This window comes from Lissotriton helveticus, chromosome 4_1, assembly GCF_964261635.1.
Source record: "Lissotriton helveticus chromosome 4_1, aLisHel1.1, whole genome shotgun sequence".
Classification (NCBI taxonomy): domain Eukaryota; kingdom Metazoa; phylum Chordata; class Amphibia; order Caudata; family Salamandridae; genus Lissotriton; species Lissotriton helveticus.
The window spans coordinates 1,599,838,665-1,599,858,839 of record NC_136063.1 but is presented as its reverse complement, the minus strand read 5'-3'; the positions used below and the strand labels follow the sequence as shown (position 1 = coordinate 1,599,858,839).

The 20,175-nt window shown below is 43.3% G+C and overlaps 1 protein-coding gene across 2 annotated transcripts in view; it reads right to left on the bottom strand.

Moving 5' to 3' along the window:
• Positions 1 to 20,175, bottom strand: part of AOAH (acyloxyacyl hydrolase) — a 919,324-nt gene that overhangs the window by 205,738 nt on the left and 693,411 nt on the right. For both annotated transcript variants that reach the window (XM_078688219.1, XM_078688220.1), the window contains exon 13: positions 17,395 to 17,477. In XM_078688219.1, coding sequence (XP_078544345.1) covers positions 17,395 to 17,477 — 83 coding nt within the window. The remainder of the gene's footprint in view (positions 1 to 17,394; positions 17,478 to 20,175) is intronic.

The following is a 20,175-nucleotide window of genomic DNA, read 5'->3' as shown; positions in this document are numbered from 1 at the left end:
TAGGATATTCTGAAGTATGAATAGCCTAAAAAAAAAACCTCCATCTTGATTGTTTTTTCACAGGTACCTTAGGACCTGAGGAACCGCATTAATAGCAGTTCCCTCACACAGTTACACTAAGAAATTCTTAGCAGTACCCTTCACACAGAATACCCCCTGGTCCTGAAGAAAGCCCACCCGACCTACTGGTGATTGAGGGCTGAAACATGTCGACCTACACCGCTTTTCTAGTGTGATTGAGTCATAACAACTCAAACTCACCCACATTGTTTTTAATGCCTCTAGAAACCAGAGAGAATAAATAATAATGTCTGGACTATAGAGACTTTCAATTTCCTTCACAAATTCACGAGCACCATTTCTGGTCACTACTGTTTTAACAAAAGGGTATTTCCTCCTGGTGGAGGTGCATAACCAATAAACCCGATGATTGTGCCAACGCGTGTAAAACAAAGCGGAGAATCAAGATATACTGCTTAACGCTACCAACAAACAACACGTGTATGAGGGTTTTTTATTGGGACTTACAAGAATCCGTTTCCGCATACCCGTTGTTATGCAGGACAAGTGATCCTTCTCCTTTGATCAGATTATGATTTGCATATGGCCATGTCTGAACTGGGGTGGTGTGGTGAGCAAAAAAAGATGGATTTCGGCCCAGATCTGGGGTGAATGTATGTTTTTGCATTTGTCACCCCGAGTGGGACGGGTATGCTCAGATGTGAGTTTAGTGCTCTCCACACCACTGGAGTCAAGCTATCCTGGCTGAAGATGGCTGATAGCCACAAACCGGTCCTAGGATGCTTGATTCCGGTCCAGGGAAGACATGGCTTGGCAATTCGGGCTGGACTGTTCCCATGAGGCACAGGGTCAAGGATGACTTGCATATGGCCATGTCTGAACTGGGGTGGTGTGGTGAGCAAAAAAACGATGGATTTAGCCCCAGATCTCTGTACTGGGGTGAATGTATGACATTTTTCTGCATTCTGTCCATCAACTGTTGTTTTTGCATTTGTCACCCCGAGTGGGTCGGGTATGCTCAGACGTGAATTCCGTGCTCTCCACGCCACTGGCTGAAGACGGCTGATAGCTAGGAACCGGTCCTAGGATGCTTGATTCTGGTCCAGGGAAGACATGGCTTGGCAGTTCGGGCTGGACTGTTCCCATGAGGGATAAATGATGCACCCATTGAATCACCCATAGCCACTGCCGGCTTTAGGGCAGTGCGACTGGTGCAGCTGATCTGGGTGCTGACCTGTGGAAGGGCTCTGACCTTAAGGGGGAACTGTGTTTAGCCATAACTTATGATTGGAGAGATGAGGGGCACTTCTGCCTGGTAGTAGTGAGAGAATCCAAGGAGGCAGTCATAGGGTGTGAGGGCGCCAAAAAGGATTGTCGGACCGGGCGCCACCAGCACTAAAGTAAGCCATGCCCGTGACCAACCGAATTGCACATATAAATGGGGGTGTATTGCATTTGCCTCGCTCAAATAAACTTTGATACATTTCTTACTGAAAGCTACAGCAGGGCAACAAAGCCAGTGAGCCAAGGCAAGGGAAATTGTTTACTAGAGAAGCACGGCTCTCACACGTTTGTGGGTGGAGGTGTGGGAAGCCAACCTGATACACAATGTTTCTATGTTATTTATTAAACATTACCTTAACAATTGTTCCTAGATCCCACCCATAACACCTATTTAGCTTGTATAAAATGAAATACACTATCATTTCCATCGCTCTGTTCTGCTGGTGTTGTGTTATTTTTGTCAGAGCTGTGATTAACTGTAATTGAAAATGTAATTCTGCCCTCTAAGTTATATTCCAGAAACCCGCGGCAGAGATTGGAGGCTCAAACAACCTTTTCTTTTAATTAGGACATGGTTTAAAACCGCATTAAACTATAATAAAGGGCGACACCACTTGCAACACATCTAATACGATAGGACAATGATGAACGGGAGACTCATCAAGGGGAAAAAAAGATCCAGGACTTAATGATGCATAGAGAGAGGCCTCCAGGTCTCTGCAATGACAGTCAGGTGAACTATCAATTGTCTGAGGGTCCAGATTAATTGAGCTCATTTGCATATTTCAAAATGCTATCAAATGTCTTCTGCCAAATGTTCAATGGGCCGAGAGCAGCCTGCAGCAGATGTCCGTGCTGTGTTCGCTCGCGTACATATTACAGAAACATCGTCCAAAGACAAGGAAATAAGCTGAGTGTTTTTTTTAGGGATTCTGCAGCTAAAGGAGAAGCACCGCCATAATGCAGCAATATGTTCTTTAACGTAATTTGAGTATTCAACTTCATTGCATACATTTGCGGCATGTTTTGCATGATGGCATGCATTATTGACCGATAGATTTATAGACAGCGGCTCACGGTGGGTAGACAGGGTGGCTACTGTTGGGGGTACAAGGGTGGGGGGCTCCCCTAATGAAAAACAGTTGTCCCCCAAGGCATAAGCATAGGTCTCAATGATCAATATCGACCTGCGCTGCTGCCTGGGGAGGCACCTTCCTTGTCTTGAGGGAGGGCGGGCTTGCTGCCCTGCCACCCCTGCTGGAGCCCTCTCCGTGGGTATTCCCAGTACCGCATAGACAATGTGAGTACAGAAAAGCAAAGATTGTGTTTGGGAAGAAACATAAACCTGTGTGTTGCTGCCTACACTGTTCTGGAATTTTAGGGTGTAGGAGGTGGAGGAGCATTGTTTGTGTGGGTGTGGTGGGCAGGGTCGGATTGAACTCAGGCAATGGCCGAGGGGCCAGTATCTGAGTTCCAACTGTGGGCTGCCTTTTTGAGCAGCCAGGGGGCCAATGCGGCCCAGTGTGTGCCTTAGTGGCCTTTCTGGAGGTAGATGAACGTCCATTACTGTAGTGTCTTGATGCCCAAAGGACCATGCAACATGATTTATTTGGAATGCAGGTACCTTTATTGATTCTCTTGTTCGTACAGCTTCCCGTGCGTCCTGCCCCCAAGCCCCTTGGTCCTGTTCTCCCGCCCTGCTCCCTTGACCGGATGTGCTGTCCGGTGTCCCCTTCCCACACCCCTGACCCTAGGGTCCTAGTGTCCGCAGCCTGGGCATGACATCTCCCCCTTTGTTGCAAACAAACATTACATGATGCGGCCTGTGGTCACTGATCGACCAGGGCTGAGAGAGAGAGAGAGAGAGAGGGAGAAAAATTCCTCACAGGCCCTCGTCATATTACATCTCTTCAATCAGTCTCTGTGGTCTCTTGCATGTTCTTTTTGGTCGTGTTTCTTCGTTGTCCACTGGCCTATTTTCTTCCTCCTTGACTGCCGCTGGTGTCAGTAGTTCTTCCTCCTTTGGTTTCAGTTCTTTGAAATGCGAGCTGTTTCGTGTGATGTGATACCGCCCTGCTGATGCTGTTATCATAGGTCCTTTCACCTCCGTCACTGTCAGTGGGTCCTTCGAGAATGTACTGTCCAATTTCCTCTGCTGTCTTTGCCACACTACCACTGAGTCCCCTTCTTTTATCTTCGCTTTGATGGCGTGCCTCCTTTGATCTGCATATGCCTTCATTCTTGCTTTTGCCTCTTCATCTTTTGCAGCTATTTGACTTCGCTCCACACTTGTCTTCGCTTCCATCTGCGGTAGCCGTGTCCTGCTTGATCGTCCGAGCACGAGCTCGGCCGGGCACGGGCCTGTGGAGCTGTGAGGGGTGTTCCGGTAGTCTCTCAGTACATGGCATAGGGCTTGCCCTGTCGATATTTGGGTTATCTTTGCTCTTTGTACCGCCTTCTTTATTGTTCCCATGAACCGTTCCGCCATCCCGTTCGCTTGTGGCCACAGGGGCCTTATTTTCCGATGACGGATTCCTAGGAACTCCATAAATTTCCGGAACTCTTCTCCTGAGAATGGCGGGCCATTGTCAGTCTTGAGTGTTTGGGGCGAGCCCCATCCTGCAAAAACATCATCCATGACTGGCAGGGTTGCGCTTGCTGATGTTGACGATACTTGTCTTACAATTGGAAAACGGGAGAATTCATCTATTATTACTAGCAGGTAATTACCCGTCTCCAGGGGTTAGTAGAAGTCTGCTGCCAGTTCAGTCCACACTGCTTTTGGTAGTTCCGACATTACCTCCCTTTTATCAACGGGGAGAGGTGTGACTCCCCTTCTCTCGCTGGGCCAGCCCATTAATGTATGCATATTGAGCGGGGGCAGTGGACCTGAGCAGAAGTCTCCTCATTTGTTTTCAGGTGTGTTTCACCAGTGTGAACTAATTCGTGCATTTCTTTTATATAAGTAAAGTTAATAAAACATGCCTCTGTCAGAGATTCCCCCCTTCTTTTTATAAAACTCTGCAGAAGCAGTATTTTGCATAAAGACAATATGCAAATGTGGGTCACTTTTATATATTTTTATCCCAATCCAACCCTGGTGGGGGTGGATACTGTGGTGTGAACTCACTTCAGACATTTTGCCATTTTTATGTATCTATTTAAAATGCAATAGAAGACAGTGCAGAGGAGATGAAGGACAAAGAAGAGGCAGGGGCAAATGGGAAGGGGTAAAATGAGAATTTTGCTTCAAAGATAGGTCAAAGGACACATCTGCATACACGGGATATGTAGTTAGTAAAAAAGAAGCTTTTTCAGTGCAGTCTCAAAACTCTTTAGCGTGATGGCACTTCTAAATGATTCAGGACGTTGATTGCACAGATCAGGTCCTGCTGTTGCAATTCATTTGCTGCCTGGGCTTTTGTGTTCTATTAGGTGGTCATCAGCTTTGTGTGCCTTATGGAGAGAAAGTTACGGTTGTATGACAGAATATCGACAACAGCAATATCGATATACCAGAATATTGTCTACAAAAATAGCGAGTATACATACCTTGTATATAAACTTCCAAAATATTGTGTCAAAAATATTGTGGAAAAGAATATGGTCAAAAAACAAAAAGGTGAGTATATCGGAATAATAATACATAGCATTGTAGGTAATTTATTTAAAAATCTTAAACTATAAACGAATAATAAGATTATTAAAAATAGTTTTAATAAGTAATGTATTGTGTGTGCACATACATATATATATATATATATATATATATATATATATATATATATATATATATATATATATTCACTGAAAAAACCATAGGTTATAGACCATATATAGTTAGGAATTAGCATTTACAAAACCTTGAAAATTCACTGAAAAAACCATAGGTTATAGACCATATATAGTTAGAAATTAGCATTTAAAAAACCTTATTTTACTCACACAAAACCATTGAAATTCCATATATAGTTAGTTGCACTAACTATATATCGCGCACCCGCAATCCACTGCTGATGATGTCACATATTACATCATTCATGACATGGTCAGTGACATCACTGATGACATCACTGATGACATCATCCAGTGACTGTGTGTTTCTGTAAAGTTTAAATATGTTTTACATATTGAAGAATGAGTAGATGTATAACTGTCTGGACGAAGGATTTAGTAGGTGCATGACTGAATGTATGAGTGAGTGATTAAATGTGTCTCACTGAGTGCATGGGTTAGTGACTAAACTGTCTTAATTTGTGCATCATTATGTCTGTTGTTCTGTAAACTGCTGCATGTGTTGATCAGTAGCTATATGATTAACTATATGGGTTATTGATTGATTGTCCAAGTATTTGTATGGGAGACTGAGTGTGTGTGTGGCTGGCTGGGAGGTGTGTGACTCTGTGCAGATCAATGTGTACTTGTATCAATGATTGTATAAGAAAGTAAGTATGTGTTAGTATATGTTTGAAAATGTAAGGTGCTCTATGTTTAACTGTATAGACAAGAAAATGGAAGTGTGATTGATTCTTTACAGGACTGACTAGGTGTGTGAGTAACTCCATGGATGAGTGGCAGAGTGTGAGTGTCTGTATAGGTGTATGAGTGCATATGATAGTGTTGTAAAGATGAGTGATTGTATGTATGAATGATTGTATGGGTGAATGAGTGAATGTGTGTGTAGACGTAGGAATCAGTGAGTACGTATGTAGTAACTAGTATTGGTGTGTCAATGGTTTCAAAAATTATACTCTGTATTTAACACTGGGTGAAACAGAGGTTATATTAAAATGTGAGGAGATGCATTGTATTGTCACATGAATGATATCATCAGTGATGTGGTCATTGATGTCAAATGAGATGTCATCAGTGATGTCATCAGTGATGTCATTTGAGATGTCATCAGTGATGTCATCAGTGATGTCACTGACCATGTCATGAATGATGTAATATGTGACATCATCAGCAGTGGATTGCGGGTGCGCGATATATAGTTAGTGCAACTAACTATATATGGAATTTCAATGGTTTTGTGTGAGTAAAATAAGGTTTTTTAAATGCTAATTCCTAACTATATATGGTCTATAACCTATGGTTTTTTCAGTGAATTTTCAAGGTTTTGTAAATGCTAATTCCTAACTATATATGGTCTATAACCTATGGTTTTTTCAGTGAATTTCAATGGTTTTTTAATAGCAAATATCATAAGCTGTCGAATGTCAAGTACGTGGTAAGTGAAAACATTTTCGTGTTTATGCACACTGATCTGCTTTGAATGGTGCCCCCCCCCCCTCATTTCTATTAGGAGTACTCTCTCTTTGCACATAGTGAAGGGTAGTTAACGCAGGCCTTTGCCCCCGTTGTAATACGTCGTGCCTGCTTCTCTCTCCATTTGATTGATTGTTATCCAAGTATTTACTGTTTTAGAATTGGTTCTCTTTGGTTCATTCTCTATTAACAAACAAACACAGAGTCGCAATACTCTGTTTAGTCTTTGCAGATAACGAAAAATCGTGTAAAAAAAAAAAGAAAAGGAATCGAGCAAAATCAGTAGGCCACTAATGGGATCTCTTTTTGACCTCGCTAAAATAGAAACATTAGGAACAACCCCTCATGACAAATACAAAACTAGTGAAATGAACTGAACTCCACACAATGATGGCTGCAAAACAGCTCGGCTCCGCCACCCACCCCGCCCAAAATAACGATAAAGAGCGGCTGCCATGATTGGTTGCGGAATGGCCACGACGGAGCTACGAAATGGTGCTGCTCTCATGCTAACCCCAGCTTCAGTCTAAAACATCCAGAAACACTGTAGACTACCAATTCGATCAGTTCCGGTAGCGCCCCAATGTAACCCGGTAGAGAAGAACTAGCCCTCCCCTCTTTGACTAATGGTTCTTGTTGCCTGTCCCTTCTGTTGTCATTTAACAGAACTATTTAGCCTGCTGAAAGGGGTTGTGTTCCGACCGCTGGTTGGTGGAGACATTTTGACTATATTCTGGACCTGCGTTGTCGCGTAATGCGTCATATGACGCGCCGCGTTAGCGCATCCGGAAGTCATCCGGGGCGCGACGCGCAGCGCGTAACGTAAGCATAACAGGTCATGTGACTTGTTAATAAAACTTTTCATTGGTTCATTTTACTTTTCTTATTCTAATGATGAAAGGCTTGGTCATATGACCTAAAAATTATGCTTTTTATTACTTCCGAACATTATTTTTTCTTAAATATATGTTATAATGTTCCAGGCTAATGTACTTTCCCGGAAAATTTACAACTGTCCTGCAAGTAAAATATATTCTTTTTTCGAGAGAAAGAGCGTTTCTTCGTCCCATGACGGAGCCGTTGAGCAAAAGAGGGTCGACCTGCTGTCTTAGTCGCCGATACTCCTGAATATGAGATTCTTATCGATCACTTTATGTTGCAGGAATAGAAAACACAACAGCCCTTGACCATTTATCTTTACTGCGTTCCTTCGTATTATACCTTTTACCCTTCATGTAATTGGTCTGCTTTATTTCACTTGCCTTTTAATGATTCTAAAACAGTGACTATTATTAAAAACTTTACCAATGTATATACTACTACCATGTTTTCTTTTAAAAACCTTTATTGTGAAAATTTCATTATACAAATACGGGCCTATAACCACGTGGGCCGGCCACGGAGCAAACTGTAATCGTATATGATGAGTAGACATTTACACTGTAGAGGAACGTAACGGGCGGGCCATTAGGTTGCAAGAACTAAGGTGTCTAACAGTTACGGAATCGGTGGACGTACATTTTATAATTAAAATACGACAGGGCCAGTTACAATAAAATTATCTAGATATACATTTGCGGGCAAGTACCATGGGTGACGTTAATTCGAACTTTCAATAGTACAGTAATCAATAACACATCAGAACTTAATATCAATAGGGATGTCGAAATATTCAATCAATTCTCGTCCCCGCCCGCCATGTGCTTCAAAACTGCATACGTATCTCGTGATTTCAAGGTTCTGCAACCAGTACACAACAAGGAGTTACGAGTCCCATTTATTCCGGCGCCATTTTGGGTGAGGACGGGCAGGTCCAGGATATAGTCAAAATGTCTCTACCAACCATCGACTATGATGATGTTCATATGCTGTATTTATTAGAGTAACACTCATCTGTCCACATGAAATTAATTTGCCACAATCTAAACATGTCATTTTAATCTTTCCAAAGTTCTTCTAAATATTTGGGACCGTTTCCCTTGCCTCTGATGCTGTCAGTGCCACTTCTTTGATGAATGTACTAGCAGGTCAGGGGTTCTCCTCCAAATCTCTCTTTTATGCAGCACTATAATTAATTGGTGCCACCTCTCCATATGACGATGCATGGTATAGTTACCATAACTATATTTTTTTTCGGTTCCTCTGGAGAGTTCATCGTGGCAGATGAAGCGTGTAACGTACCGGGCATTTACCTTTTTTTGCATGTACAGGAAAGGAAAAAAAATCGAGCGTCCGAGTTCTAAGGTGTCCCAGGGCCATTTTAGTGGACCAGGCCCAAATCCAAAGAACAGGCCGCCATTTTGAGAGTCCTGTTGCAGCCGCCTGTCGCTGTAGCATCAAGAGCAGCCGAAACTCAGCTGAATGGCAACTGAAACGGTAAAGGGGCGCCCCACTACAGCAGACGAGCCTCCACCTAGGAAGGCCCGTTCACGCCGCCTCCCCCCCCCCCTTCGGGCACCCCACGCCGTTATTCGGAGCAGTATTGTAGGATGGCCACACCAGTGCGGCAACTTGCTAGACATCACCTCGGTGGTAACCGAATCTCAGCCCCTTGTGGTGTCTCCTCTTCAGAAAATATTCTTGCGCTACCTTTGCCCCATTCACACATCGGTCCGCTACTGACGCCATCTCACAGGCTAATGGGGCCCCCCACGCCGAGTTTCAGCATTGTAGGATGACCACACCAGTACAGCAACTTGCTAGACATCACCTTGGTGCCATCCGGATCTCGGCGCCCCACTGCAGATGAAGTGCCTCTCAACTATGAAACCACCACGGTGACATCCGGATCTTGGCGCCTTGTGCTGGTTCCGGCCTATTCACACATCGGTCCGCTACTGACGCCATCTCACAGGCTAATGGTGCGCCCCACGCCGAGTTTCCGCATTGTAAGATGACCACACCAGTACAGCAACTTGCTAGACATCACCTTGGTGCAATCCGGATCTTGGCATCTCAACGCCTAGTGGTATCTTCCATACAGAAAATATTGTTGCGCTGCCTTTGGCCCCATTCGCACATCGGTCCGCAACTGACACCATCTCACAGGCCAACAGGGCGCCCCACGCCGACTTTTACCATTGTAGGATGGCCACACCAGTACAGCAACTTGCTAGACATCACCTCGTTGCCATCCGGATCTTGGCATCTCAGCGCCTTGTGGTGTCAGTCAGAAACTATTGTTGCGCTGCCTTTGGCCCCATTCGCACATCGGTCCGCTACTGACGCCATCTCACATGCCAACGGGGCGCCCCACGCCGACTCTCAACATTGTAGGATGGCCACACCAGTACAGCAACTTGCTAGACACCACCTCGGTGCCATCCGGATCTTGGCATCTCAGCGCCTAGTGGTGTCTTCTATTCAGGAAATATTGTTGCGCTGCCTTTGGCCCCATTCGCACATCGGTCCGCTACTGACGCCATCTCACAGGCCAACAGGGTGCCCCACGCCGACTTTCAACATTGTAGGATGGCCACACCAGTGCGGCAACTTACTAGACACCACCTCGGTGCCATCCGGATCTTGGCGCGTTGTGCTGCCTTCGGCCTATTCGCACATCGGTCCGCTACTGACGCAAACTCACAGGCCAACGGGGCGCCCCACGCCGACTTTCAGCATTGTAAGATGGCCACACCAGTGCTGCAACTTGCTGGACACCACCTCGGTGCCATCCGGATCTTGGCGCGTTGTGTTGCCTTCGGCCTATTCGCACATCGGTCCGCTACTGACGCCGCCTCACGTGCCAACGTATTTTCTCCGCATTTTATACCCTATGCCGCATAACAGGTCATGTGACTTGTTTATAAAACTTTTCATTGGTTCATTTTACTTTTGGTTTCCTAATGATGGAAGGCTTGATCATATGACCTAAAAACAACACTTTTCATTGGATGAAAACTTTTTTTTTTTCCCAAACGATGAAAGCCCCACCTTGTTTCTGGATGTTTCAGACTGAAGCTGGCGTCAGCATGAGAGCACCACCATCTCGTAGCTCCGTCGTGGTCATTCCGCGAGCAATCATGGCAGCCGCTCCCCACCAGAAGCCTACAGGAGTCGGGGGCCCCCAAAACTTTTGATGAATCCTCAAGGCGGAGGGGACGCTTTCGAGAATGGGGTCCAAGACCTAGCAGACTAGCGTCCGATTTCCAAGGTTTCCCAGGGCCATTTCAGTGGACCAGGCCCAAAAAGGAAACAGCCTGCCGCCATTTTGAGAGTCCTGTGACAGCCGCCTATCGCTGCACCGCAAGAGTGGGCGCAGCCGCCTATCGCTGCACCGCAAGAGTGGGCGCAACTCAGCTGAATTGCGGCTTTTGACACAGTGGACCAAAAGCGGACGGAATGGCAACTGAAACGGTAAAGGGGCGCCCCACTACAACAGATGAGACTCCACCTGGAGAGGCCCGTTCACGCCGCCTCCCCCGGGGCGCCCCAAGCCGTTATTCGGGGCAGCATTGTAGGATACCAAAACCAGTGCGGCAACTTACTGGACATCACCTTGGTGCCATCGTTCTGCTGCCTTGGAACTATTCGCACAACAGTTTGCTACTGATGACCCACCCCCCGCGACGCCCCACGCCAGAAATCTGGACGTTGTGCTGCGTTGGGACTATTCGCACAGCCGACCGCTACTTCGTTGTTTTTCCCTAAAAATGTTTATATGTTATTACTGTTTTTGTTTTCTTGTATATATTTATAAGTTATTAAAGTTTTATAATCTTACTACTTTGTTGGAGTGCTATATATTTTTAATGTGACACATAATTGTAAAAACTTTGATGTACAAAGAGTCATCCCTGGAATCTTCCGCTTCAGGCTCGGTCCCCTCCCCAATCACAATACAGGATGGTTTTCAGATAATAGGAACGCGTCTGCTGTGACGGATCTCATCGAGTGTGGGCCTTGATCTACTATAACTCCTTTGAAGAGGGGTGATTCTTTACAGCTGGGGCCATAAACTACATCTGCAGGGCTAGCTGATACCCTAGGACCGGCCTGGACAATCGGACACAGAGAAAAAGGAGTGTCAGAGGGTGCGGTAGTGAATAGGGCGAAAGGGAGGTGTCGGGCGGGCACAGGGTGTGATTCTCAGGGAAGAGCAGCGCAGATGGGGGGTGGTTTATTACCCATGCATAAGACAGAGAGCGGGGGTGACCACTGCCTGGGGGAGATGCTTGCGAGGGTGGGGAGCCATGCTAAGGATCGACAGCGTGCACAGAGTGGGTCTGGTCAAGGCATCTAAAATGACTGCCGTGCACGACAAAAGTGTGGCATTTGAAAAAAGGCAAGATGGCGCAGACAATGTTTTTCAACACTTCCTGATTTCCTTCGAATCGAACGTTAACAGACGTTGGGGCATATTACCAAAGTTAAGCGATATTTATCCCTAACGATGCTTAGCAACGATTTTTTTACCGCTAAGCATCGTCAGAAATTATCGCAGATAAACCTTGCTATTATCAAGGTTTATCGCAAATACGATAAAAAACGACCGCAATGCATTAATATCGCTGAAAACTCAGCGATATTCATGCATTACCGAGCTAATGCTCTTAGCCATGTTATCCACCTCCCATTGGATGACATGGCTAAGAACTGCTCAGGGCAGGTGCTAGCTTTTGGAGATATTCGCGCTTATCGCGAATATTTCCAAAAGTTGATAATAGGAGATAGCGATGTTAGCGACTGTTTCCAGTCGCTAACATCTTGGCATCCCCACTTTGCATGTCATTAGTGATAAATATCACTCACATGCAAAGTGGGGCCCAAGATGGTCGCTATCTCCTACTAGCCGTCGCTAACTGGTGTTAGCAACAGCTAGGTAATACAGATATAATTTTATCTCCGCGAAGCGGAGCGCTGTTACAGATATATATCTTGTTTTTGAACGTTAATTTCTCAAAATCCACTGAAGCACATATATTGACACCTAGCAAAGGCACATCGGGCTACCAGTCCCTAATATTTTACCAAGTTGCAAATCCATTCAGCCGTTCGATTATTATTATTATTTTTTTTTTTTGCCCCGCGGGGCCCTTTTAAAACCTCCACATCAAACCTAGGGGGTCAGCGAGGATCTACTATGCCCCCTTATGGTCATTTGCCCCTTCGCTTTGGCCTCCTCTTGTCTCTCGATCCTACCGAGAGACAAGATGGCGGCCGCTACGGACTGTTTGCAATGTTTACAGATGCCGGAGAACCAATCAGCTTTGCAAACCTCCGTTACGCGAAGCGGAGCGCTGTTACAGATATATATCTTTTTTTGAACGTTAATTTCTCAAAATCCACTGGAGCACATATATTGAGACCTAGCAAAGGCACATCGGGCTACCAGTCCCTAATATTTTACCAAGTTTCGTGCAAATCCATTCAGCCGTTCGATTATTATTATTATATTTTTTTTTTGCCCCGCGGGGCCCTTTTAAAACCTCCACATCAAACCTAGGGGGTCAGCGAGGATCTACTATGCCCCCTTATGGTCATTTGCCCCTTCGCTTTGGCCTCCTCTTGTCTCTCGATCCTACAGAGAGACAAGATGGCGGCCGCTACGGACTGTTTGGAATGTTCACAGACGCCGGAGAACCAATCAGCTTCGCTTCACAAAGCTCCGTACCGCGAAAAGTCTGCGAACCGGAGCGCTGCCCGGTCCGCTGTTACAGATATATATCTTTTTTTGAACGTTAATTTCTCAAAATCCACTGAAGCACATATATTGAGACCTAGCAAAGGCACCTCGGGCTACCAGTCCCTACAATTTTGCCAAGTTTCGTGCAAATCCATTCAGCCGTTCGGGCTAAAAGTGAGGCCAACCGCCCTATGGAAAACTCAATGTTAAAAACACGTTTTGGGACCCCCCTTTTTTCTCGGCCCCCCCTTGACGAACCCCTCCCAAATTTTCAAGGGCTGCTCAGAAACAAAATGTGCCATTTTCCTGAAAATTTCAGCCAATTCCGTCCACAAACGCCAAAGTTATTAGACATAGAATTTTCAAAAATCCCATAGAGAAAAAATCCTAACTATATATACCTACTGGCGACCGCCAGTAGGTAATATATATATGTGTGTGTGTTTGTGCATTGTGTCCTCCCTAGCTGTTTACTACTCTAGCATCTTTAAGTTGTGAACAGCTTGTCCTCGGGCTGCATATGATTAAGACCATTTCACGGTCAAAACGCATCATGATGCACTATCTCTACTGCCTGTCATGAATTAAAATCAACTTTTACCTGCATATATATATATATATATATATTGCGCTGAGTCCGGAACAACAAGGCACAGTGTAGCCACACCACGCCACGTAGTAAACGGAATTAGAGTAAAGCCACAGACTCCGTGCTCTGTTGTCAGTGAGTTTTATTCGTGATGAAATAACAGCCCACCAGTCGCCATGACGCGTTTCACCTCAGCCGAGGCTTGATCACATGTCATGGTAAGAAGAGAGGAAGTAACTTAAATAGCTTAGTTGATCACATGATCAGTCTACAATCCCATTCAAATTTTAAAGGGATATGCATCACATTATTGTACTGGGCATGGTGCCCTCCTAAATCCCCTAATCACATCCCCAAACAAAAAGGAAAATGACCATTTCACATTAATTAGAACCTCCATATAAATTGAATTGATCATTACAATATTTTTTCTAAAAAAAGGGATTAGATTCAAAATTTCATAGAACTGGAAAAATTCCTAAAAACAATCATTTTAGAAAAATATATACACATATATATATATATATATACATAAATCTAAAATCACATTTGTATACAAATATATAGGGTTTCTCTAAATTCATATATTTACATAATGTACAATAAATATATAAAAGACCACCTATTATTTACATCTCACATATTCCAAAACAGATATTTCTTCATATTTGTGCTATTGTTTTGGAAACGATTGCCACAGTTCCATCAAAGGTATCATAATAGTTCGGGGAGAACGTGATTTATACTAGTAATAAAACGAATACTACCCAAGTGGGTTTTTAAGTTAGTATAGGGGAACCATCCAATTTCGTGATGTATGTGTTACAACTAGTTACTTCCCTGAGGGTCGTTTATAAAAGTTCCATTTAAAGTGAATGTGCAAATAAGATTCAGAATATGAAATTCTTATTAAAATTTAAAATGTTCAGGCTGCCAAATATGTCATAGGTTTTACAGTATTTTATCTAACGTACAAGTACCAGTGAAAGCCACCATGAGGTAATATTTCAGATTATAAACAGGTGTATCTATAACGTCCCTGCAACCTTTGTTTTTTTCCGTGAATATCTATCTATCTATCTATCTATCTATCTCTCTCTCTCTCTCTTACAGGGACGTTATAAATAGGCTCAGAATTCACTTGTACAAAACCAGTAACATTTAGCAGTTATAGTTATAGTGTCTGTCACAACGTTTGCCAGCAGGCCCTTGTTATCATTCTGCCCAATGCAGCCTCTCACTCCTCCATATAAGTTCACATCTACTCCATCAATGACACAGTTGACCCCTTACAGCACCCCAAAACCAACCCTCGTGTTCCTGTAAATGTAGTGAGCATTGTCTCAAACTAAATCTTGTGTCTCACTGCTGTTCTTCTAAATTAGGTATTCATTGGCAGTGCATGAGTAATTGATACCTAAATCTTCTCTGTATCTAACATCTTCATTGTATTCCTGCAGTCCTCTGTGATCTAATCAATCAATTACAAAAGATATTAACACCCACAACCTCAAGCCATACCTTCAAGCCGTATATTTTCAATAAAATGGTGAAATATTTTCTGACCTTATCTAGAGTTCTGGAAGAAATATTCTTTGTATTGATAATACCTAGATATCGTATTTCCTTGGTTCTTTGGAGTAAATGTAGCTATATGGTCTGCATAGAGGGTTATTTTAAAATCCATGAAACCTAAAAAACACTATATTGGGATCCTTCCTCATTAATTGCTCCAAAGAATGCATGTATATATTTATATATTTTATGTTCACTGATAAAACCAAAGGTTACAGGGACGTTATAGTTTCAGATTTTACTCAAGCAAAACAATTAAAATTCAGCCATTATAGTTACCTGAGCAACTATAACTTACGCCCGCGCAATGTACTGCTGATGACCCCACATATTACAGCAATCATGACAGTCAGTGACATCACTGATGACTTCTCAAATGACATCCCTGATGACATCACTGATGACATCATCCACAGAACCATTCACACATCCACTCACACACCCACACAACTACTCATACACCCACTCACACACCCACACAACCACTCACACATTCAGTTACTCATCCACAGAGTGTCTGGTGGCTCAGTGGACTAATGCATCCACTGCAGGGGCCTGTGTTCGACCTCATGGTCACAGGGTCAAATCCTGGTGGGTCCACTGAGCCTTTCATCCGTTTGAGGTCAATAAAATGAGTACCATTGAGTTGGGTAACAATAAACATCTGTTATTCAGTGCCAGGACACCTTCCGGTAATCGTGTGCTTTACAAATACACCTGTTATGTTATGGGTGTTTGAGTGGGTGTATGGTTAACGGAGTGGGTGTGGGAGTGGCTGTATTGGTGAGTGGGTAGAGGTGTGAGTGCTTGTATCTATGTGTGAATGGGTATGTAAGTGGTTGTGTTGGAGTGTGAGTAGCTGTATGGGTAAATGACTGGATATGTGAGTAGCTGTATAGGATTTCTAACATCGTCCTGGAGCTTTGGTTTGAAATCTCGTACCACTCGTCCAACATCTTGGGGTCTGGAGATTTATAGGAGGGCATTGTTTAGATTCTCAGTCCCCTGGGAATGATATTAGTATCCAGATAGTTTTGCATGCATGTTCCCTCCCACTATTTAGATAACTCTGCCTTGGATCATTTCTCTATTCTTTTCAGTGTTTCTCTTAACTCTTGTCCTTCATCAGGTATGCTGGGTTCATCTCTAATTATGTTCTTGTAGAACAGCACTGTATCCTCCTGCAATTTTCTTGCTTTGCTTCCTGCTGCCATTTTCCTGAAATACTGTAATATGGGAATTATCAACGTGATGCCGACCACCCCCTAGATAAATCTTGCTTCCCCACCTTTGTAGTAGTAAGGGTAGTGTAGAACCCTACTTGACTCACATAGCATAATGCCTGACACTGCAGACTTTTGAAAAAGTTCATGAAAAATGCTTTGGAATATATGGTAAAGCTCTGCCACAGTTAAATCTACCGGTAATTGGTGTTCTGCAAACGTAATAGCCTGTGATAATTAGTCAATTGTACGGTCTTACCCCTCCAGAGAAGTGAGTCAGAGTGAACGGGGAACCAAGATGCTCACACAAGCAAAACACCCACAAGCACCACAACAAAAGTATTTTTTTAAGTGTCAATACATGTGTGTTAATTTTGCCTTAATGAGTACGTAAATGAACACTACTGCATTGCACCGAAGAAAAATGTTGACGCGTTGAGAATTCCTGGTGGAGTTGGCGGGAATATGGCGGTCTTTAGTCTATGGACCAGCCAACATCTAAATACGGAGGGTGGACTGCCAAGTCGGTGGTCAGGAAGACCGTTGAAAAATTAACGGTGGGACCTGATCTGCCAACATTTAAACCAGGCTCTTTGCTCTGAGACACACCATTTTAGAGTCTTTCTCCTCTGATTTCATTACCCGGAACCACCATAGTCGAGCTCATTGTTTGCCTTTAAACAAAAAAACAATTCCCTTTACATGCATGTTGAATTTCGTGATGCTACGTTCATGTCACCCAATAACTCATACAGCATTTTTCATTTGTACAGCTTGAAGAATTAATCAAATTAGAATGAGATACTCACCATTCTTGGAAATATTCTGGTAGTCCCTGTGGTTGCAGCGATTCCTTGCCCGTAAGCGCAGGTAAATGGAGTCTGTCCAACCTCTGAAAAAGAAATCCGCGAAACACAGTTACACTTGGCAATAGAATAGTTTTCAATGAAATGCATTATGTTTATGGGTAAGCATTTTTAACCATGCACACCAAAAATATCAAGTACCTGAATTGAAAGTGACAGGACATCTACTTTTGCTCTGGACTCACCAGTCAGAGAAAAACATGATGCTTCATAAATCTTTATCTCATTTATGCTAATGTTAAAATAGACAATATCAATGAAAATCCTCAAATTAGCCATTTTGGTTGGTTGGCTGTATGCTGTAAAATTATGGGTAGAGAACATGGAATGGTCCGTGGCAAAAACCCATCATGTGGTTGTCTTAAGCTTAAAATAACTGTCCCACTGAGCAAAAATCAAAAACTTAAAGAAGCAAAATAGACTTTTTTTCTTATATGTCATCCTCTTTGGCAGTCAGAACGATCACAGGAAATTTTATTTTCTGGAAAAAGTCAGGTAAATTCCACCAGTTTTGAAAAGGTTTTTTAGTCTTAATAGCTAACCGTGTAACTGAACGAAAACATGTTTTTGCTAAACCATGTACCTGAAAGAAAACATGTTGTTGCACCATTGTTTTGCGATCACACACTGGGATATGACTATGCTGCTTATAATTTGAACTATTTTTCCTTTTGCATTCTTGCCACTGAATTGTTCAATAGTCGTTCTCCCACGATGGACCTTTACATTGATATTAAGATGGTGTTTTTTTCCGTGTTCCATCTAAGTGAAACTGAAATAGTTCAAGCAGACATTCCTATTTTCTCTACCCCAGAACAGGAACGCAGTTTTCAGGCTAGAACATTTAACTGAGCATGTACAAATATTTCGGACCAGTACTTCTTTGGAGAAGGCTTTCTGGAAAATGGAAAAGGTTTCAAACAAAAGACCCGTAGAAAGCGAAAGACACCCTGAAAACATCAGACTAGGGGAGGAAGAAGTCTTCATAGAATGTGTCTGCTGAATCCCTCCTGATAAACAACAAGCCTGATACAACTTCATCTCGAACCTTCACTTTGTACCTAGGCTGATGAAGAGATTGGTGGCTGGTTCTCTCTGTCCCCTGGTTGTTAACTAATTATCATTGAGAAGTCATACTTCGGCTCCCGTGAGGAGCGCTAGTCTGCTGCCACATTGTTGCAAGAATTAGTAGTATTCTCTCTCTTTCCTCTTATTTCTTTGTATGTGGCTACACCTCATGAAGGTGCCTGGCTCCACTATCTTTGGGAGCCATCTTGGAAGAGGCACCCCATAGTCCTATTGATTGTATTAGTTATCTTTCTCCCATTTTTCTTTACTGTTGATTGGTTGCCAGTACTCCCTTTTGGAGGGGAAGTCTTCCAGTAGGGAGGGAAGCTGCTGGACTCCAGTTTGATTTAAGCTGCCCTCCGGGTTTTCGGCATGTCGTCATGCTGATAGCCATGCCCACTTTTAGGCTGTTGGCTATTTTAACATGAAGGGTGTGCATCCACGCACCTAAGGTGCGCTTAATGCAAGCCTGTCTGCGCTCGGACTGTGGCAGGAGCCAGGGCCTCTGGTGATTCTGTATCAGCCGGGGCACAAGAAAATTGCTGGAACTCCAGCTCTGTCAATTTAAACGTGACTTCATTGTAGTTGCATATTTATAAATTTATTTCTTCATCATAATCCAAAACTTTTTTGTGGAAGGATCATATATTCAATTATTTCTTTTTACATCGTTTGTTTGATTCCCAAATAAATCATATCCAATGCATTTCGGTGCATCTAGCACCTTCATCAGGGAAATCTGTGAATTAATTAAACAAAACAAAACTTGCTTTAGCCTGCATTATTTCATGAGATTCACGATATTAAACATTGCTAGCTTTTTATGTCTGACTTCGTTATTGTTCGAAAGTGCGTGATTTAGTGTGATACATGCTAACATATAAACCGGCAAACGCTGTGAAATGTTTTACAAAGATTGAATGGATACATGTTCAAAGTTCGATGATACTATGTAACACTGCTAATGGTGTCGCGCTCTGATGTTATCGTGGAAGTTAACAGTGCCCTTTGATGTTAACGTGAAAGTTTGCATACTGGAAACAGTGCTTAAAACTGAGGGCACAAGCAATAAGAAAAACCTACTCAAAAGAGAGAATCATTGGATTTATTATCTGAACAGTTTGAAGCCCAATGGGCTTAATGATTGAACAGAATTTTTGTGCTACTTGTAAATATGTTTTGCCTAAATGTACAAATTATTGTTATTATGACCTAAATCATTATATGAAGCGTTTCATACATTCTCAAAACCTATCAGGTATCACATAGTAAGGGCGCGCAGTCACGCTCACGTAAATTGCCAACATAACACACAGACAACGTTAACAAAGTTGTGTGAAAAAAAACAGTTAGCATAGTAATGCGCAAGCGCTAAACAGTGGGTAGAAAAACGAACACATTTGATCCCGGCGCCATTAGAGGACGTAGCGCGACGCCCGCGGAAGCGGAACACTCTAGCAGTTTACACAATCTACAAAGTGAGAATTCAGAGCACGAGCATTTGTTAATGTAAGCCGCGTCCCGCATTTTCAGCGAAACAGTTTTAAACATTTGCAAGCGATAGAGCAGCCCAGAATCTTTCACGTTAACATCAAAGGGCACTGTTAACTTCCACGATAACATCAGAGCGCGACACCATTAGCAGTGTTACATAGT